We start from the raw sequence: 14,723 nt of genomic DNA, 5'->3' as shown, positions 1-14,723 counted from the left end.
GTTGGGGTATGTTTTCTCTGTGACAGCTTTTAGTAGAGAGCCCAAGACGGGCTGTTAACTACTGAGGTTGAAGATGTGACTTCTTGAAGTTGATGGCGAATCTTAACTTGTAGAACAAGGGCATGGATGTCAGAGTGTGTGCTAGGCACTGTTGCTTCTCTTGATCAACTAGTCGTACAGGCATGGAAAGAAGTTTATGGAATTTCTGGACAGGTGTGCTGCCACTACCTGGTGGACTCTTTGTAAACACCATTGGAGCCCTTTTGACTAAGAACAGTAGCGCCTTCAACTGAAAGTGGCATTCACTTACCACAATGCCAATGCACTGGTAGTGAGCTGGGTGTATGGGTATGAAAAAGCATGCACCTTTCAGATCAAGTGCTGACATGAAGTCCTGCAGAGTGGCCATATGAAAGTGTTAGGATGAACTTGCTCGACGGCCAAAGGTCTAGAGTCAGCTAGAGGGAGAGGTCCTTCTAAAGGATGGTGGCACCAATCTAACGACACCCTCAGAGAAGACCACCTGGACCTCTTTCTCTAATAGCTGCGTCTCCTTTTAAAAATTACTTGATTGAACTTCTACTTGGCACTAGTAATAATATAAGTCTGTTTTTTTCCATCTGTAAATGTTTTTATGTATCTTTTATTGTTCTAATGTACCGAAATAAAGATTTTGAAATGAAATAGCTGTAGATGGTCTCAGTGGAGTAAGTGGTGGCGGGGTCGGGATTGCTGGGTGGCATGGTTTTAATTCAAGACCGCACCCTTTTTGTAGAACTGAGAGTACCCAGTGATCTGAGGTGATGTCCTTGAGGGAAGACGTATTTCAGCCTTCCCGCAGACAGGTGATGTATAATTTGGGGAGTGAGGTGGGTCTGCTGGTGCTGGCTTGATCACAGGCTCCAGCTCTTCTTCCTCTGCCTCCTATACAGGACTTCACAACTGTTCTCAGACAATTTTGAAGCCGTATGTCAGACTCTTTCTCTTTGGCACAGAACAGGTCTATAGTCCAGAAAATGTTTGGCATCTCAGGAGAGGCTTGCTGCTGCATCCTGTGGATGAATCCACGGTGTTCTCTCCAGTACTAGCAAAATGCATAACAGGCATCACAGGTGCTGTGCGGGTATTTGGTATTACAACTAGGGCAAATTTGGAAGGGTGTACCCTCGCCTTAGGTGCAGTCTCCAAGAGGCGCCTAAGATGAATCCAGCGGCACCGATGGCCGGAGCAAGGGAATCCAGTGGAGGGCTCAGGTTCCATCAGGGAAGTCGTCTTAGGAACATAGCTGGTTGTAAAAAATCAATTGTTGAACGCATCAGTCCTAGAGCTGCTTTCTCTAATGTAGAGACATGATGAGATGAAGGCCATGTCCTGGTGCATTGTGGAATAATAGGGGAGTCACAACAGGTCTTGTGACTAAAACTCCTTCCAAGAAAAACAACTGAAAATGTCTGGGCACAACACTGCGTGGCAGGACTATGCACAGCATGTGTATCTACACCACAATCAATCTACATTCATACTCAATGAAACAATGTATATTGTTTCACAATTAAGTGACCCATTACCCTTTGGAGAAGCAGGTTAATAAATAAGAGACCTTTCGTCCCCAGCTTCTTGTTTTCGTTTTTGTAAATCACAGTCTATCCCATTCCATTCATAAAGGGTCATTCTGCAGGATTACTGCCACCTGGCACTACCCATGTGGCTCATCATTTGCCATGAACACAGACATCAAGTTATGGGTTGCACCAGCCTCCCAACCACTGGATTATGTAAGAGCAGGTCTCCTGCATCAACTTTCATTGGCCAAGCACCCCCTCCCTGAAAGTGAGAAACAGGGTAAAAGTATGAAATTAATTGTTTTGTTTAGGATTATTTCATATTTTTGTAAACCACTAGGGGTTAGATGTACATACGTCATGAGTAGTGAATTCCTAATTCTGATTTCCAGAAATCACAATTAGGAAATCGCAATTTCTAATGTATGAAAATCTTTTAAGTTAAATTAGCGATTCCTATTGGGGCGCAAATTGACCCACTTCATGAATATTAATGAGGTAGGTCGCAATTTGCAATCAATTAGGAATCGCATCCATCACAGGGATGGTGGGCTTCTGGAGTCAGAAGATTACCATGTCTGTGATTGCTTTTAAATAAAGCAATCTTTTTTTAAACACAGCCCGTTTTCCTTTAAAGAAAATGAGATGCGTTTAAAAAGAAAAAAACGGAACTCTGAAGTTTTCTTTTTTGAGAGAAGGCAGTGGTCCGTGGGACCACTGCCTACTCTCCAAAAATATTTTTTCAACCATTCTCAAAGGGGAAGGAGTCTCTAGGGGACCCCATGTAATTTGTGAATGGGTTAACATCCACTTTCAAATGGAGGTTAATTGTGAATGTTTTGCAACCGTATTTCAGTCGCAAAACATTCGTACATATCATTCCAATTCGGTATTTGGAAGGGACGCAAACGGTCCTGATTCTGCAAATCTGACCATCTGCAGTCTCAAAAATATTTTGTATAGGTAGCCCTAGATTCCTCCTTAAGTCTGCTTTTGCTGAGAATATATAATAGAAAAACCAACAGAATCAATCTTACCTCTACCCCCAACTTCCTGAAGTACTCCTCAGGAACCACATACGGTATATTCTATTGTAGTTATCCTAGTCATCTTACATAGGCCCACATGCCCTAGAAGCAAAAGTGGCAATTTCGTCGAGCGTCTTCTTTGAAAGTATTCAGGACACATATAAGCTACGATTAAGGAATACCCTGGGGCTTGCACGTGATGTAGCTGCCCAAGTAATAAACACGCATTGGACCAGGGGTCCATTGTATTAGGGGGTAGAGCACTACTTGCTGCCAGTTGAAGTGAAACTCCAAGTATCCACCTAAGATATTCACAATCTACAGTAACCGGTTTAGGGTCTTCTGTGGGTGCGCTACATATAGTATAATATCATCCACCTCTGAGATTCTATCATCAGATGTAACGTTCTGCTCCAGTCCCTCAACAGCGCATTACCCCGATCCAATAGGGCAGAGGTTCCAGTGCCAGCACGTAGATGCAAGGCGATTGGGGACACCCATCTAGTACCTCTTAAGATGGTTCAGACTGCTCTACTTTAACCTTCACCCTAGCCAGAGGATATTGATAAAGGAGGCTGATGAAGGTCAGATAATTGGGTCCACATCTAATCTTTTGGAGGACTCTAAACAAGCAAATTCTACTCTAGAGAATCGACCGCCTTAGTGGCGTCTACAGATCTTGTTTCTTTCATTCATTTTATGGGCGACAACTTAAGCAAAGGTAATGACTTGCAAAAAATATTTGGAAAAACTGTATCATAATGGCGAAGTGCTAGACAGTATGTGTGTAAAAGAGCGGGTCAGTGGGATGGTGAATGTTTGAGCTTTGAACTGGTGTGTAGTAGACTGGAGTGAAGAAAAGACGTACAGAGAATAAAAGGAGGCCATGGAAAAAACTGAATAAGGTGTCTGAGGAACAGTGGGATCAAAACCTATCCACACAGATATCAGGATGACACTGGAAAAGAAAGAAGAGCATGGGAAATGGGCCAAACGAAATTGAATCAAACTACAGAAAACAAAACAGAGTAAATAGACATGAAAGCATACACAGATGAGAAAAAGCAGGAGAAACTAAAGTTTGGAGCAGCTGAAATAAAAACACAACATATGATTGAAAGTCAGAAACTGTTCAGAAAACACACCCAGAATACTCCAGGTAAAGCATGGTGGCATTGCTACTTTTACAATAACATTTACACAGATTTCATGAGATGTCCCGACAAGGCCCTAAAAAGAAAAGATCTTCCAAAGTAAACATTCATTAGACAAAAATGTGAAGCTAGAAACACAGACCTGCCCAAAAACAAACATCTTTTTTTAACAGAAATGTGAAAAATCATCAATTCATGCGACTAGTGTGTCATGACACAGCAATCATTTCGCAGAATAGATTTTTTAAGGTTTCTTATATGGTTCATTACTTGCTCAAGCTGAAATTGAGAATAAAAGCAGCAGAGGCAGCAGCAAACTTACCTGTTTGGAGCTATTCATGAAGTAGTCCTATTCACAGCAGGCACACGGAAAAGCCAATCAGCAATGAGCAAGTCAGCGGCCACAGCAAACGCAAAGAGAGGAAGAGAGTAGCCAAAGCAGAGTCAGCAAGATATACTGTATGCAACAGGGCGATTTGTGGTGAAATTAGCATTTCGATCAAGTAGATACTTGATAGAATCAAGCAAATGAAAAGGCTCTTGCCAAAGACAGATTGTAAATTAATGTACTGCTGCAGAAGCATTTGTAATGTCACTTTCCCACTGCATAACCATGCAAGGTGCATCAATCTAAGTGTGCCCCCAAGCAACGCTGGTATCCAGAGCTCTGAATTTACTTTGTTCCTGCATTTTTGTTACTTTGTAGACACTAAAGCCAGGCCAACACAGGAGATGCTGTCAGCAGGGACTTATCTTAAAGGTGGCGACAGAGTGGTGGTAAGAAAAAGGGGGGAACTGCTAGGATGCTGAACAGGGTACAACAGCTAGAAAAAAATAATAGTAATGAAATAAACGAAATACAAATAAAAAAATAAGTGGAGGACTAGGAAATCATGTTACCACCTCATCACACCATTAACATTAGAGGAAGCTAGTCTATTTCCGACCTATGACAGTATAATCGTTACTTTAACTGGAAAGGTACTCACCGATTAGTGTACCTGTTTGCTCCTGAAAAGTGCAGGTACTTTCCCAGTATATTTATTGCAGCAGTGACGAGAAGCGCCAGTACACTTTTCAAATTAAAGAAATGCAGGTACTCGGTACCTGCCCATTTAAACCACTGAATATAATGTTCTATATAATTGCTTTATACATCTCAAAGTGTTTTTCCTCATGACCCTTTTTTGTTAGACTGTAACAATGAAACCTTACAGATATGTCATTAAAAAATAAAAACATAGCACGTTACATGCTCTCTGATGAAATCTATGTGAAACTTCCATGCCACAGGTAGAGCTACTGAAACAGTAGCAGCATATAAAACATTCTATGGATAAAGTTACCAAATAATGTTTTTTATAAGTATGTTGCGCTAGGTTCCTGCTAAATGTTTATATAACTCAAAAAGTGATTCAGTCAAACATATTAGAACATATGCGCCGCCTAAATTAAGTACTCAAGAGTAAAAGGTGAACTATCTTGCGTAACAACTGAAAGCTCCAGGGGGTTCCTTTTCACCCTTCTCAAAGGTAAAGTAAGAACTGTTTGGTAAGGGGGATGTGGGATATCAAACATCCTGTGCGGCTGCACTAAAAAAATTAAAAAAAAGAGTGCGACCATATACAATGATTACAAACGACTTAAGAAGTGGTGGCGGGAACAGGGCATCACTAATGGCTGAACCAGAATAAAGGGGACACCAGCCGCCTTCCTCGAAACAGTGGAAATACACACCAACCTTCACTTGCGCCCTTTATACTAAATAAATATAGTCCCATGAGTCACACCGCCAAATTAAAAAAATATCTGTTGTTAAAAAATACTCATCTTGTACACCAAGGAAGGGTAAAATACTAAGCTAGTCCTGCCAAGAAACTGGTCCTTCTGAGATTCAAATCTGCAATCTGCTGATTTCTGCAGGAAACAAGATCTAGTAAAGGCCTGGGTTTTCGCTGGGGATTTTATTCACTCCTTCAGATCTTCTGAGTTTCGAGGGGTGCATGAAATAAAGTATTTAGGCCAATAAACAGAGGGAGATGAAATTCTCCGCCTATATTTGTAATACCCTACACCTTTACATTTGGAATAAGCAGATTGAATTGAGAGATAGTAAGCTATCTAGAGAGTAGGCAAGAAGTTAGCAGGATTACTCAAAGCAGGTAATGGGTCTATGATGGTCTACAAGAATTATAATAAAAATTAAATGACCTATCAAAAACACTAACCCTCTGAGGGTTTTATAATCAATAAAATCTGTGACCAAGAAATTACACAATTATTCCAGTAACGAGATTGTTTACCCACTTGGCAGCCTTACCAGTACATGTGCCTAGACAGAAAAAAAAGAAGCTCAGTGGCTTATGTGCTTATGCTAGTAATTATATAGTGGTTAACAGCTTTTCCTCCTTCTATAGCTGATGAAATAAGTACCAACAAGTTAAGGAATAGTAACGCACATTAAGTAGAGTGGTTTGGAATTAACAGCTGTGGCAATAAATGGTACCATGTTCAAAATTCACACTCATTAAGACAGTATCACTTTATACGATTTTTTATTACAAATGTTATTGTGTAATTAATGAATGTTCACCAAAAAAAAAACAATTGGTAGAATATTTTAATATACGGTTAAGATTCAGTTAATATTAAAAGTCCCCAGTAAGCTATCTAACACAGACGGAGAGAAGTATTTTAAATGTTGTCTTACTGCAATATATTTACCTACTCACAAAGACGGCACAATTTAGAATGGTCTATGAACAATTAATTAATATGTAACTTGAAAATTGCCCAGTTTATTTTTCCTTTAACTAAGATGAACTATGCAGATAAATGTCAGCCATATTGTATTCAAAATTAAAGCCCACGTGAGATCGTGTAGATGTTTGTATTCATGTTTTCTATTATTTTAATGAGTACTCATCAAGGTGTGTTTAAATTTATTAGAAGTACAATTGGAATGTAAATACTTTTTTATACCACAGTGATGGGTACATACCTGGATTTGCCTTATACCTCATTCTATTTATGCACTTAACAAATGCCTCACTAGTAAGCCAGAATGATGGATGGGCTCAAAATGGGTTATTATATTTTTCAGATGACAAGGATTGCACAAGACAGAAACCTACCTGCTGTCTTTGGTAAGCAGAGAATGTCCTTTCGATATCTTCAAGATCTAAAATCTTAAAGACTTTTGCGTCATCAATTTCTGTCCACAACGTGCCTTCCAATTTGCCCTGTAGGAATGAAGAAAACAATGAGCTGGAGTTTCTGTAATTGGGTTACATATGTAAAGTAAAAATGACTCAAACTCAATGACAAACGTACACTGGAATAAAGAGCACTTTGCAATTGGTTAAGAATTCTGATCCTAAATCTGATGCAACCGGTTTTCATAAAATGTTATTAAAACAAAATTAATCTTTGACTTTGAGAAGTGGACTGTAAATGTTAGCAATCAGCATGTATATTTCCTTATCTATTTCTCATCCGTCACTATGAACATTGCAGAATGCCCACTTACCTTTAGCACCCCCCCCCAACTTTCAGTCTAAACACACAAGAGAACTCTCTCAGTGGGGATGCCATCCATAGAAAAATGCAAAAACAACAGTTGATGGACAGAATGCAGAACAATGTCATACATTCACCCCAGTACAGAGATCTGGGTCTAAATCCATCGTTTTTTTGCTCACCATGCCATTCTAGTTTGAACCCAGCCATATGCAAATCAGTCTTGACCCTGTGCCTCATGGGAAAAGTCCAGCCCGAAATGCCAAGCCAGGTCCTCCCTGGACTGGAAAACAAGCATCCTAGGACGGTTTCATCTTCAGCCAGGATAGCTTGATTCCAGTGGAGAGCACGGGACTCACGTCTAAGCATACCCGTCCCACTCGGGGTGACAAATGCAAAAACAACAGTTGATGGACAGAATGCAGAAGGAGTAGTTTCTTTTCTGTAACTCCAGTTCTGTAGTAGGGGTATCTCTGTTAGAGTCATAATCTAGTGAATAGTCCCGCCCATGTGCGTGGACCCCGGAGCAATAAAAAATAATCTCTAAAGGTGACAAATCATGCAGACCTGCATACACCTTTAAGAGAGAATTTAATTTAAAGACAGATAATGCAGCCTATACCCACAGGCTACACTGTCCAGTACTTCAACTAGAATTCCACCAACATCCACAAACAGCACTGCCTGTCCAGCTTTTCTCCACATAGGAAAAAACCCTGCCTCTACCAGCAAAAACCTCTGGAATGATAGAGAGGAAGGAGTGGACAGACAAGCCCCATAGGCTGCCATTATGTGGCTTAAAACAGGATACTGTGCCTTTAAGAAAACGTTCCAGGTTTCCCGAACTTTCCCCAGTATCCCAGAATGCCCAGCAGGTCCCATTTACTTTCAGTTCTTTTTGAAGGCGTAGCACACCAGACCTGTAGCATTCTACATATGAATAAGTATCTCTCCACCGGGGAGGAGGGCAGGCGCTTATGACTATAACAGAGATACCCCTACTACAGAACTGGAGTTACAGAAAAGAAACTACTCCTTCTGTAGTAGGGGATCTCTGTGTATAGTCATAATCTAGTGAATAGAATGGCAAGCCCATCCCCACACAACAAAAGCGGTGGAGAACACACAAGACACTAACACTACTGTGCGAACAAATTTCGCAGCGAAGCCTGCCCAACCTGAGCATCTGCCCTGGCATCCGTGTCCAGATAGTATTGCGCAGCAAAGGTATGGACCGACTTCCAAGTGGCCGCCTTGCAGATTTCCGCAATCGGAACATTACGCAGCAAAGCCGTCGTGGCAGATTTGCCCCTGGTGGAATGAGCCTTAGGTTTACCCCCTAAGGTCTTATTAGCCTTTTGATAACACAATTGTATGCAGGACACAATCCACCGAGAAATGGACTGCTTAGAGGTCGCAAGACCAGTCCTGACTGAGCCATAATTAACAAACAATTGGTCAGACCTACGAATCTCCTTGGTCTTATCCAGATAAAATTTCAACACCCTCCGAACATCCAGGGAATGGAGAGACCTTTCCGCTGGCGAAGAGGGATTCTGAAAGAACGTAGGTAAAGTTATAGTCTGGTTGACATGAAAGTCAGAGATAACCTTAGGAAGAAATTTAGGGTGAGTACGCATCACAACCTTAGCAGCATGAAATACAGTATAAGGTTCTTGACAACATAATGCCTGAAGTTCACTCACCCTGCGGGCCGATGTAATGGCCACTAGGAACGCCGCCTTCCAGGATAGGTGCTGCAATGAAGCCCTGTGAATAGGTTCAAAAGGCTCCTTCATCAGTCTGGACAGCACCACATTGAAGTCCCAGGAAGGCGAGGGAAGTCTGACGGGAGGAAACACTTTCTTCAAGCCTTACAAAAAATCCTTGACCACAGGGATCTGAAAGAAGGAAGTCTGTGAAGAGCATTTCCTGTAAGCAGTCAAAGCAGCCAGATGAACCTTAATGGAATGGAAATTAAGGCCAGACTGCGCCAGATGTAAAAGATACGGAAGGATGACATCTTCCTTACATGTCGTTGGATCAAAGTTCTTGGACTTACACCAGATACAGAACCTCTTCCACTTGTACGCATAGGATGTCCTAGTGGAAGGTCGTTTAGACTCCTTCAGTATGTCCATACAATCGTCTGGTAGATTCAGATGGCCATATTGCACTATCTCAGGAGCCATGCCGCCAAACTCAAAGACGAGAGGTTGGGGTGCACCATCCGCCCCCCGAACTTCGTGAGAAGGTCCGGCCTGCACGGCAACCGCATGTGAGGAAGGAGAGACCGGTGAAGTAGGTCCGTGAACCACCACTGCCTGGGCCACTCCGGGGCGATCAGGATCATCCGCGCCCTGGACTGGGACAGCTTGATCAGGGGAATGGGTGGAAAAGCGTACAGAAAGCTGTTCGACCAATCGATCCATAGCGCATTCCCCAGCGTCCCCCGCTGGTAGTACCTGGATGCGAAGTCTCGGCATTTGCTGTTTTCGGCGGTGGCGAACAGATCTACGTCTGGAGCCCCCCACCTTGCGAAGACTTCTCATAGTACTTCAGCGTTTATGACCCATTCGTGGTTTTCCTGGATCAGCCTGCTCAAGGCGTCCGCCTGAGCATTCTGCACCCCTGGCAGATGCGTGGCCGTAATAGTCAGTCCTCGGGCCAGCAGCCAGCGCCTCCTGCGACAGGGTGCGCGATCTCGACCCCCCCTGCTTGTTGAGGTAATACATCGTGGTTGTATTGTCCGTCTGTATCAGCAGCGAGTTGGTCTGGAAGGACGGAAGGAAGGCCTTCAGTGCCAGGAAGACAGATCTGAGTTCCAGGAAATTGATGTGGTACGTCGATTCCAAAGCAGACCACTTCCCTTGAATCTGCAAGTCCCCGGAATGCGCTCCCCAGCCCTGGAGAGACGCATCCGTCACAACACTCGTCGTGGGAATGTCCTTGTGGAAGGGAACCCCCTTGAAGAGGTTTTCCGCCGAACACCACCACTTCAGAGACTGAAGAGCATGCAGCGACAGTCGTATCTTGTCGTCCCAAGAGCCTGTCCTCTGATCCCACTGATCCTCCAAGCACTCCTGCAGTGGTCTCATGTGTAGCCGAGCGTGAGGCGTGAGGAAGATACAGGAGGCCATCGAACCCAGTAGAGAAGACACCTTCCTCACTGTCGTCGATGGAGCAGTCCTGAGGTCCTGAGCCTTCCGAAGGAGTGATAACCGTCTCTCCTCCGAAGGAGACACGCTTGCTGACCGCGTATCGATGGAGGCTCCCAGGTACTGTATGCACTGGACCGGGGTCGGGACCGATTTGGACATGTTGACATGTAACCCCAGCTTGTGCAAGATTGCGCACGTCCATCGGAAGTGATCTTGCGCTTCCGAGAAGGATGAAGCCTTGATCAGCCAATCGTCCAGATACGGGTAGACAAACATCTTGTTCCTTCGCAGATGTGCCGCCACCACCGCCATGCACTTCGAAAAGGTCCTGGGCGCAGACTTTAGCCCGAATGGTAGTACTGTGTATTGATAGTGATTGGCGCCGACTTGGAATCGCAGGAACTTCCTGTGCTTCCGTGCTATGGGCACATGGAAGTACGCATCCTGTAGATCTATGGCACAGAGCCAGTCTCCCCGTTGCAGCTGAGGGTAACTGGTGCAACGATAGCATGCAAAACTTTTCTCTGCGAATCCATTTGTTTGCCTGTCGCAAATCCAGAATGGGCCGGAACTCGTTCTTGTCCTTCTTGCGAACGAGGAAGAACCGAGAGTACAGACCTCTTCCCCTTTGAGACAGAGGTACCTCTTCTACCGCCTTCTTTCTCAACAAGATGTCTGCCTCCGCCTGGAGCTCTCTCAGCTGGAACCGAGAGCTGACCGGCGGAATCGCTGGAGGCGGGCTGATAAACCGAAGACTGTATCCATTGCAAACAATATTCAGCACCCACTTGTCCTGAGTAATTTTTCTCCACTCTGCCGGAAAAAGTTGAATGCTTCCCCCCACTGGAGTGGGTAACGGTTGAGGGGGAAGTAGCCGCTCAGGGCCGAGACCCGGCCGGGCCCTTGGTAGTGGTAGTCGCCTGCTAGCCTCCTCTACCCCTCTGCCGTTTCTCGAAGGGCTTCCGGAACTGCTGCTGTTGGTGCTGCTGCTGTCCCGAACTCTGCCCACGCCCTCTGCCCGAAGACCCGAACCGCCTCTGGAACGGGCGTTTCTTCTTCTCGGCCTTCTCCAACCCGACGGCCGTCAGGGTTTCCGCCTCCGCCTTCATGCGGGCCATCTCATCATCCGCATGTTTTCCGAACAGGGTTTCCCCCGAGAAGGGCAGGTTGGCCACTCTGTGCTGCGCCTCTGGTTTGAGGGACGTCAGGCGCAGCCACGAATGCCGCCTCTGGTGGACGCCATGGCAGAAGGCGTGGGCGGCCAACAAGGAGACATCCGCCGCCGCGCCATTCACCCGATTAGAAACCAGCATGCCTTCACGCACTGTTTCCAAGAAGTCCTCATTCCTGTCCCGGGGCAGCAGGTCCGCATACTGCTGCAGGGACTCCCACAGGGCCCGGTCGTAACGGCCCAACAACACCCCTGCACTCGCCGCCTTCATGGTGGTGGCGGCGGTCCCACACACCTTCCTGCCCGCAGAATCCAGCCAGCGGCTCTCTTTGTCAGGCGGAACCGTCGATGAAGGGGCGGTCGCATGTTGTTTCCTCGCCGCCGTCACGATGACCGAATCCGGCTTCGGGTCCACCCTCAAAAAGGTAGGGTCCGACTCCGGGGCCCTATACTTTTTCATGAGCCTGGAGGGGGCGGCCTTCGTCACCGCGGGAGTGAGGAACAGCTCCAACGTGGGTTCCACCAGTTGATACACAACTTCGCTGCCCCTCTCAGCAGCACCTCTTGGAAAGAGACCAAATCGTCCACCGGTGACACCCTAGTCCCCGGCGAGTCCGACAGCGTCGGGGAAAAATCTCTGGTCGAGGATCGCGTGTGCAACCTGGACCTATGCCTCCTACGGCGTCGTCCCGAGTCCGACGATGACCGTCCATGGCTCCGTGATCTTCTCCTCCTGAGAGAGCGGGAGCGTGACCTCTTCGGCTTCGGTCTGCCCGCCGGTCTAGCCGATCCCGGCGACCGCGGGCGTCGTGGCTTCGGAGTCCCCTGCGGCGGAGTTGGGTACCTCGGAAGGGAAACCGACGGCGGGGGCACCGCCGGCAGTCCCAACGGAGTGCGTGGCAACGACCGAGGTGGGGGCGGCGGAGGCAGTGGCCGCGGATGTGGAGGCGGTGGTGGAGGCGGCGGTGATGGTGGAGGTGGTGGTGGTGGTGGTGGCGGTGGTGGTGGCGGCGGTGGTGGAGGCGGAGGTGGCGTAGGCATCCGAGGAGGCGTATACACCACAGAGTACACCGATTCCGATGACTCTCTCTTCCTCGACGGCGACCTTCGCCTCGACGGCGACCTCCGCCTCGACGGCGACCTCCGCCTCGACAGCGACCTGCGCCTCGACGGCGATCTGCGCCTCGACGGCGATCTGCGCCTCGACGGCGATCCTCTTGACCTCGAGCGTCTCGACGTCGATCTTCTCTTCGACGGCGACGGCGACCGTCTCCTCTTCACCGACGGCGAACGGCAATCTCCCCCCGACGGCGAGCGCCGACGCCGGGTCCGATCTCGACGCCGACTGCTGGAAGGCGCCGTAGACGGCGTCGTCGCCGAAGACGCCGATGTAGTCGACGGCGGCCTATTCAGGTCCCTCGACGTCGACCGCCGACGCCGCTTCTCCCCAGAGCCCTGGGGAGACGGCTAACAGATGGAGGTCATCCTCCTCGACGCCGCCGTCGACGCCCTCGACGTCGACGGGGAGTGGGAACGCTTACTGGTCTTCCTGCCCCTGGGGAGCCCCCCAGAGGCCTCAGTATGGGCCAAATCAGCCCCTCCAGACCCACCTGGTGCCTTCAGCCTTCTCTCCTCCAGGATTTGAAGCCTGATTTTCATCCTGTCCCTCAGGGTCCTGGCAGAGAACGAGTGGCAGATATCACAGCCTTCAGGCACGTGGGACTGGGGAAGGCAACCTATACACACCTCGTGTGGATCAGTTTTAGCCTTCTTTCTACCACATTCCGGGCACTTGTCGAACAAGCCAGGCATGTTGACAGTACCAGCCACTAAGCACTTGAAAAAGTGACAAAAATTGACAATAAACCCTTGAAAAGGGGAGAGCTCAATGCTCCAGGGTCCAGCTAGCAGGAGCCGGAAAAAGAACTGAAAGTAAATGGGACCTGCTGGGCATTCTGGGATACTGGGGAAAGTTCTGGAAACCTGGAAAGATTTCTTAAAGGCACAGTATCCTGTTTTAAGCCACATAAAGGCAGCCTATGGGGCTTGTCTGTCCACTCCTTCCTCTCTATCATTCCAGAGGCTTTTGCTGGTAGAGGCAGGGTTTTTTCCTATGTGGAGAAAAGCTGGACAGGCAGTGCTGTTTGTGGATGTTGGTGGAATTCTAGTTGAAGTACTGGACAGTGTAGCCTGTGGGTATAGGCTGCATTATCTGTCTTTAAATTAAATTCTCTCTCTTAAAGGTGTATGCAGGTCTGCATGATTTGTCACCTTTAGAGATTATTTTTTATTGCTCCGGGGTCCACGCACATGGGCGGGACTATTCACTAGATTATGACTATACACAGAGATCCCCTACTACAGAACAATGTCATACATTCACCCCAGTACAGAGATCTGGGCCTAAATCTTGAATGGGGTGAATTTTTTGATTTGTTCTGCATTCCGTCCATCAATTGTGTGTCTTTTGCATCCATAGAAAAGGCAGGTGCTTGACCAGAAACTCAATAATTCCCAGTGTGGTACACAATATATGCTGTTTCAGTTGATAATAAGCAAAGTGTTTAATTATATGAACTCAAATATGGAACAATTGGTAATTTAAGAGTTCTCAGACCTAACTACTAAAGAGTAGCAAACTCACATTTTCTGCGAGGTCACCCCAAACCTTTCCCCTTTTTCTTGACCCTAGTTTCTCTGTTATCAGGGCTCTGTACTGAGACACTGCCATTCAGTGCTAAGTGCATTTGTTCTGGCCCTTAAATGGTACTGGTAAAACTGGTTTCATCCAGTTGGTGTATTTAACTTTCCCATAAAGCCATAATAAATGGTGCAAAAAATCAAATAATGGCATCAGAGTTAAATGTCATATATGGCCTGCAAATTGTACTTACACAAACTATACATGACATAAATATATGGTTCCAAAGACTACCACTGTGATCTGCAGTTTAAATGCACAGCACTAGCACCAGGGCTTTAAGTGGGCCGGGTCTGTCTGGGTCTGAGCACCGGCAGTTTTTTTTTGGGGCCCTCGAAACGGGTCTCTATCGGGCTCTATTTTCGTGGCTACTAAAGGTAGTCCGTTCTTTATTTTTTATTTTTTCGGACCCGTTTTGAAGGCCCAA

At 46.5% G+C, this 14,723-nt stretch overlaps 1 protein-coding gene across 8 annotated transcripts in view; it reads right to left on the bottom strand.

The window, feature by feature from the left end:
- Positions 1-14,723, bottom strand: part of DAAM1 (dishevelled associated activator of morphogenesis 1) — a 579,575-nt gene that overhangs the window by 155,157 nt on the left and 409,695 nt on the right. For 4 of the 8 annotated variants that reach the window (XM_085626090.1, XM_085626087.1, XM_085626089.1 and 1 more), the window contains 2 exons: positions 6,879-6,986; positions 4,067-4,093 (listed from right to left, as the gene is read on the bottom strand). In XM_085626090.1, coding sequence (XP_085482216.1) covers positions 4,067-4,093; positions 6,879-6,986 — 135 coding nt within the window. The remainder of the gene's footprint in view (positions 1-4,066; positions 4,094-6,878; positions 6,987-14,723) is intronic. The other 4 variants (XM_085626094.1, XM_085626091.1, XM_085626093.1 and 1 more) reach the window with 1 other exon arrangement.

Source organism: Triturus cristatus, chromosome 9 (assembly GCF_964204655.1).
Source record: "Triturus cristatus chromosome 9, aTriCri1.1, whole genome shotgun sequence".
NCBI classification, from domain to species: Eukaryota; Metazoa; Chordata; class Amphibia; order Caudata; family Salamandridae; genus Triturus; species Triturus cristatus.
Note: the sequence above shows the minus strand (reverse complement) of the source record. Positions and strands in the feature narration are given on the sequence as shown.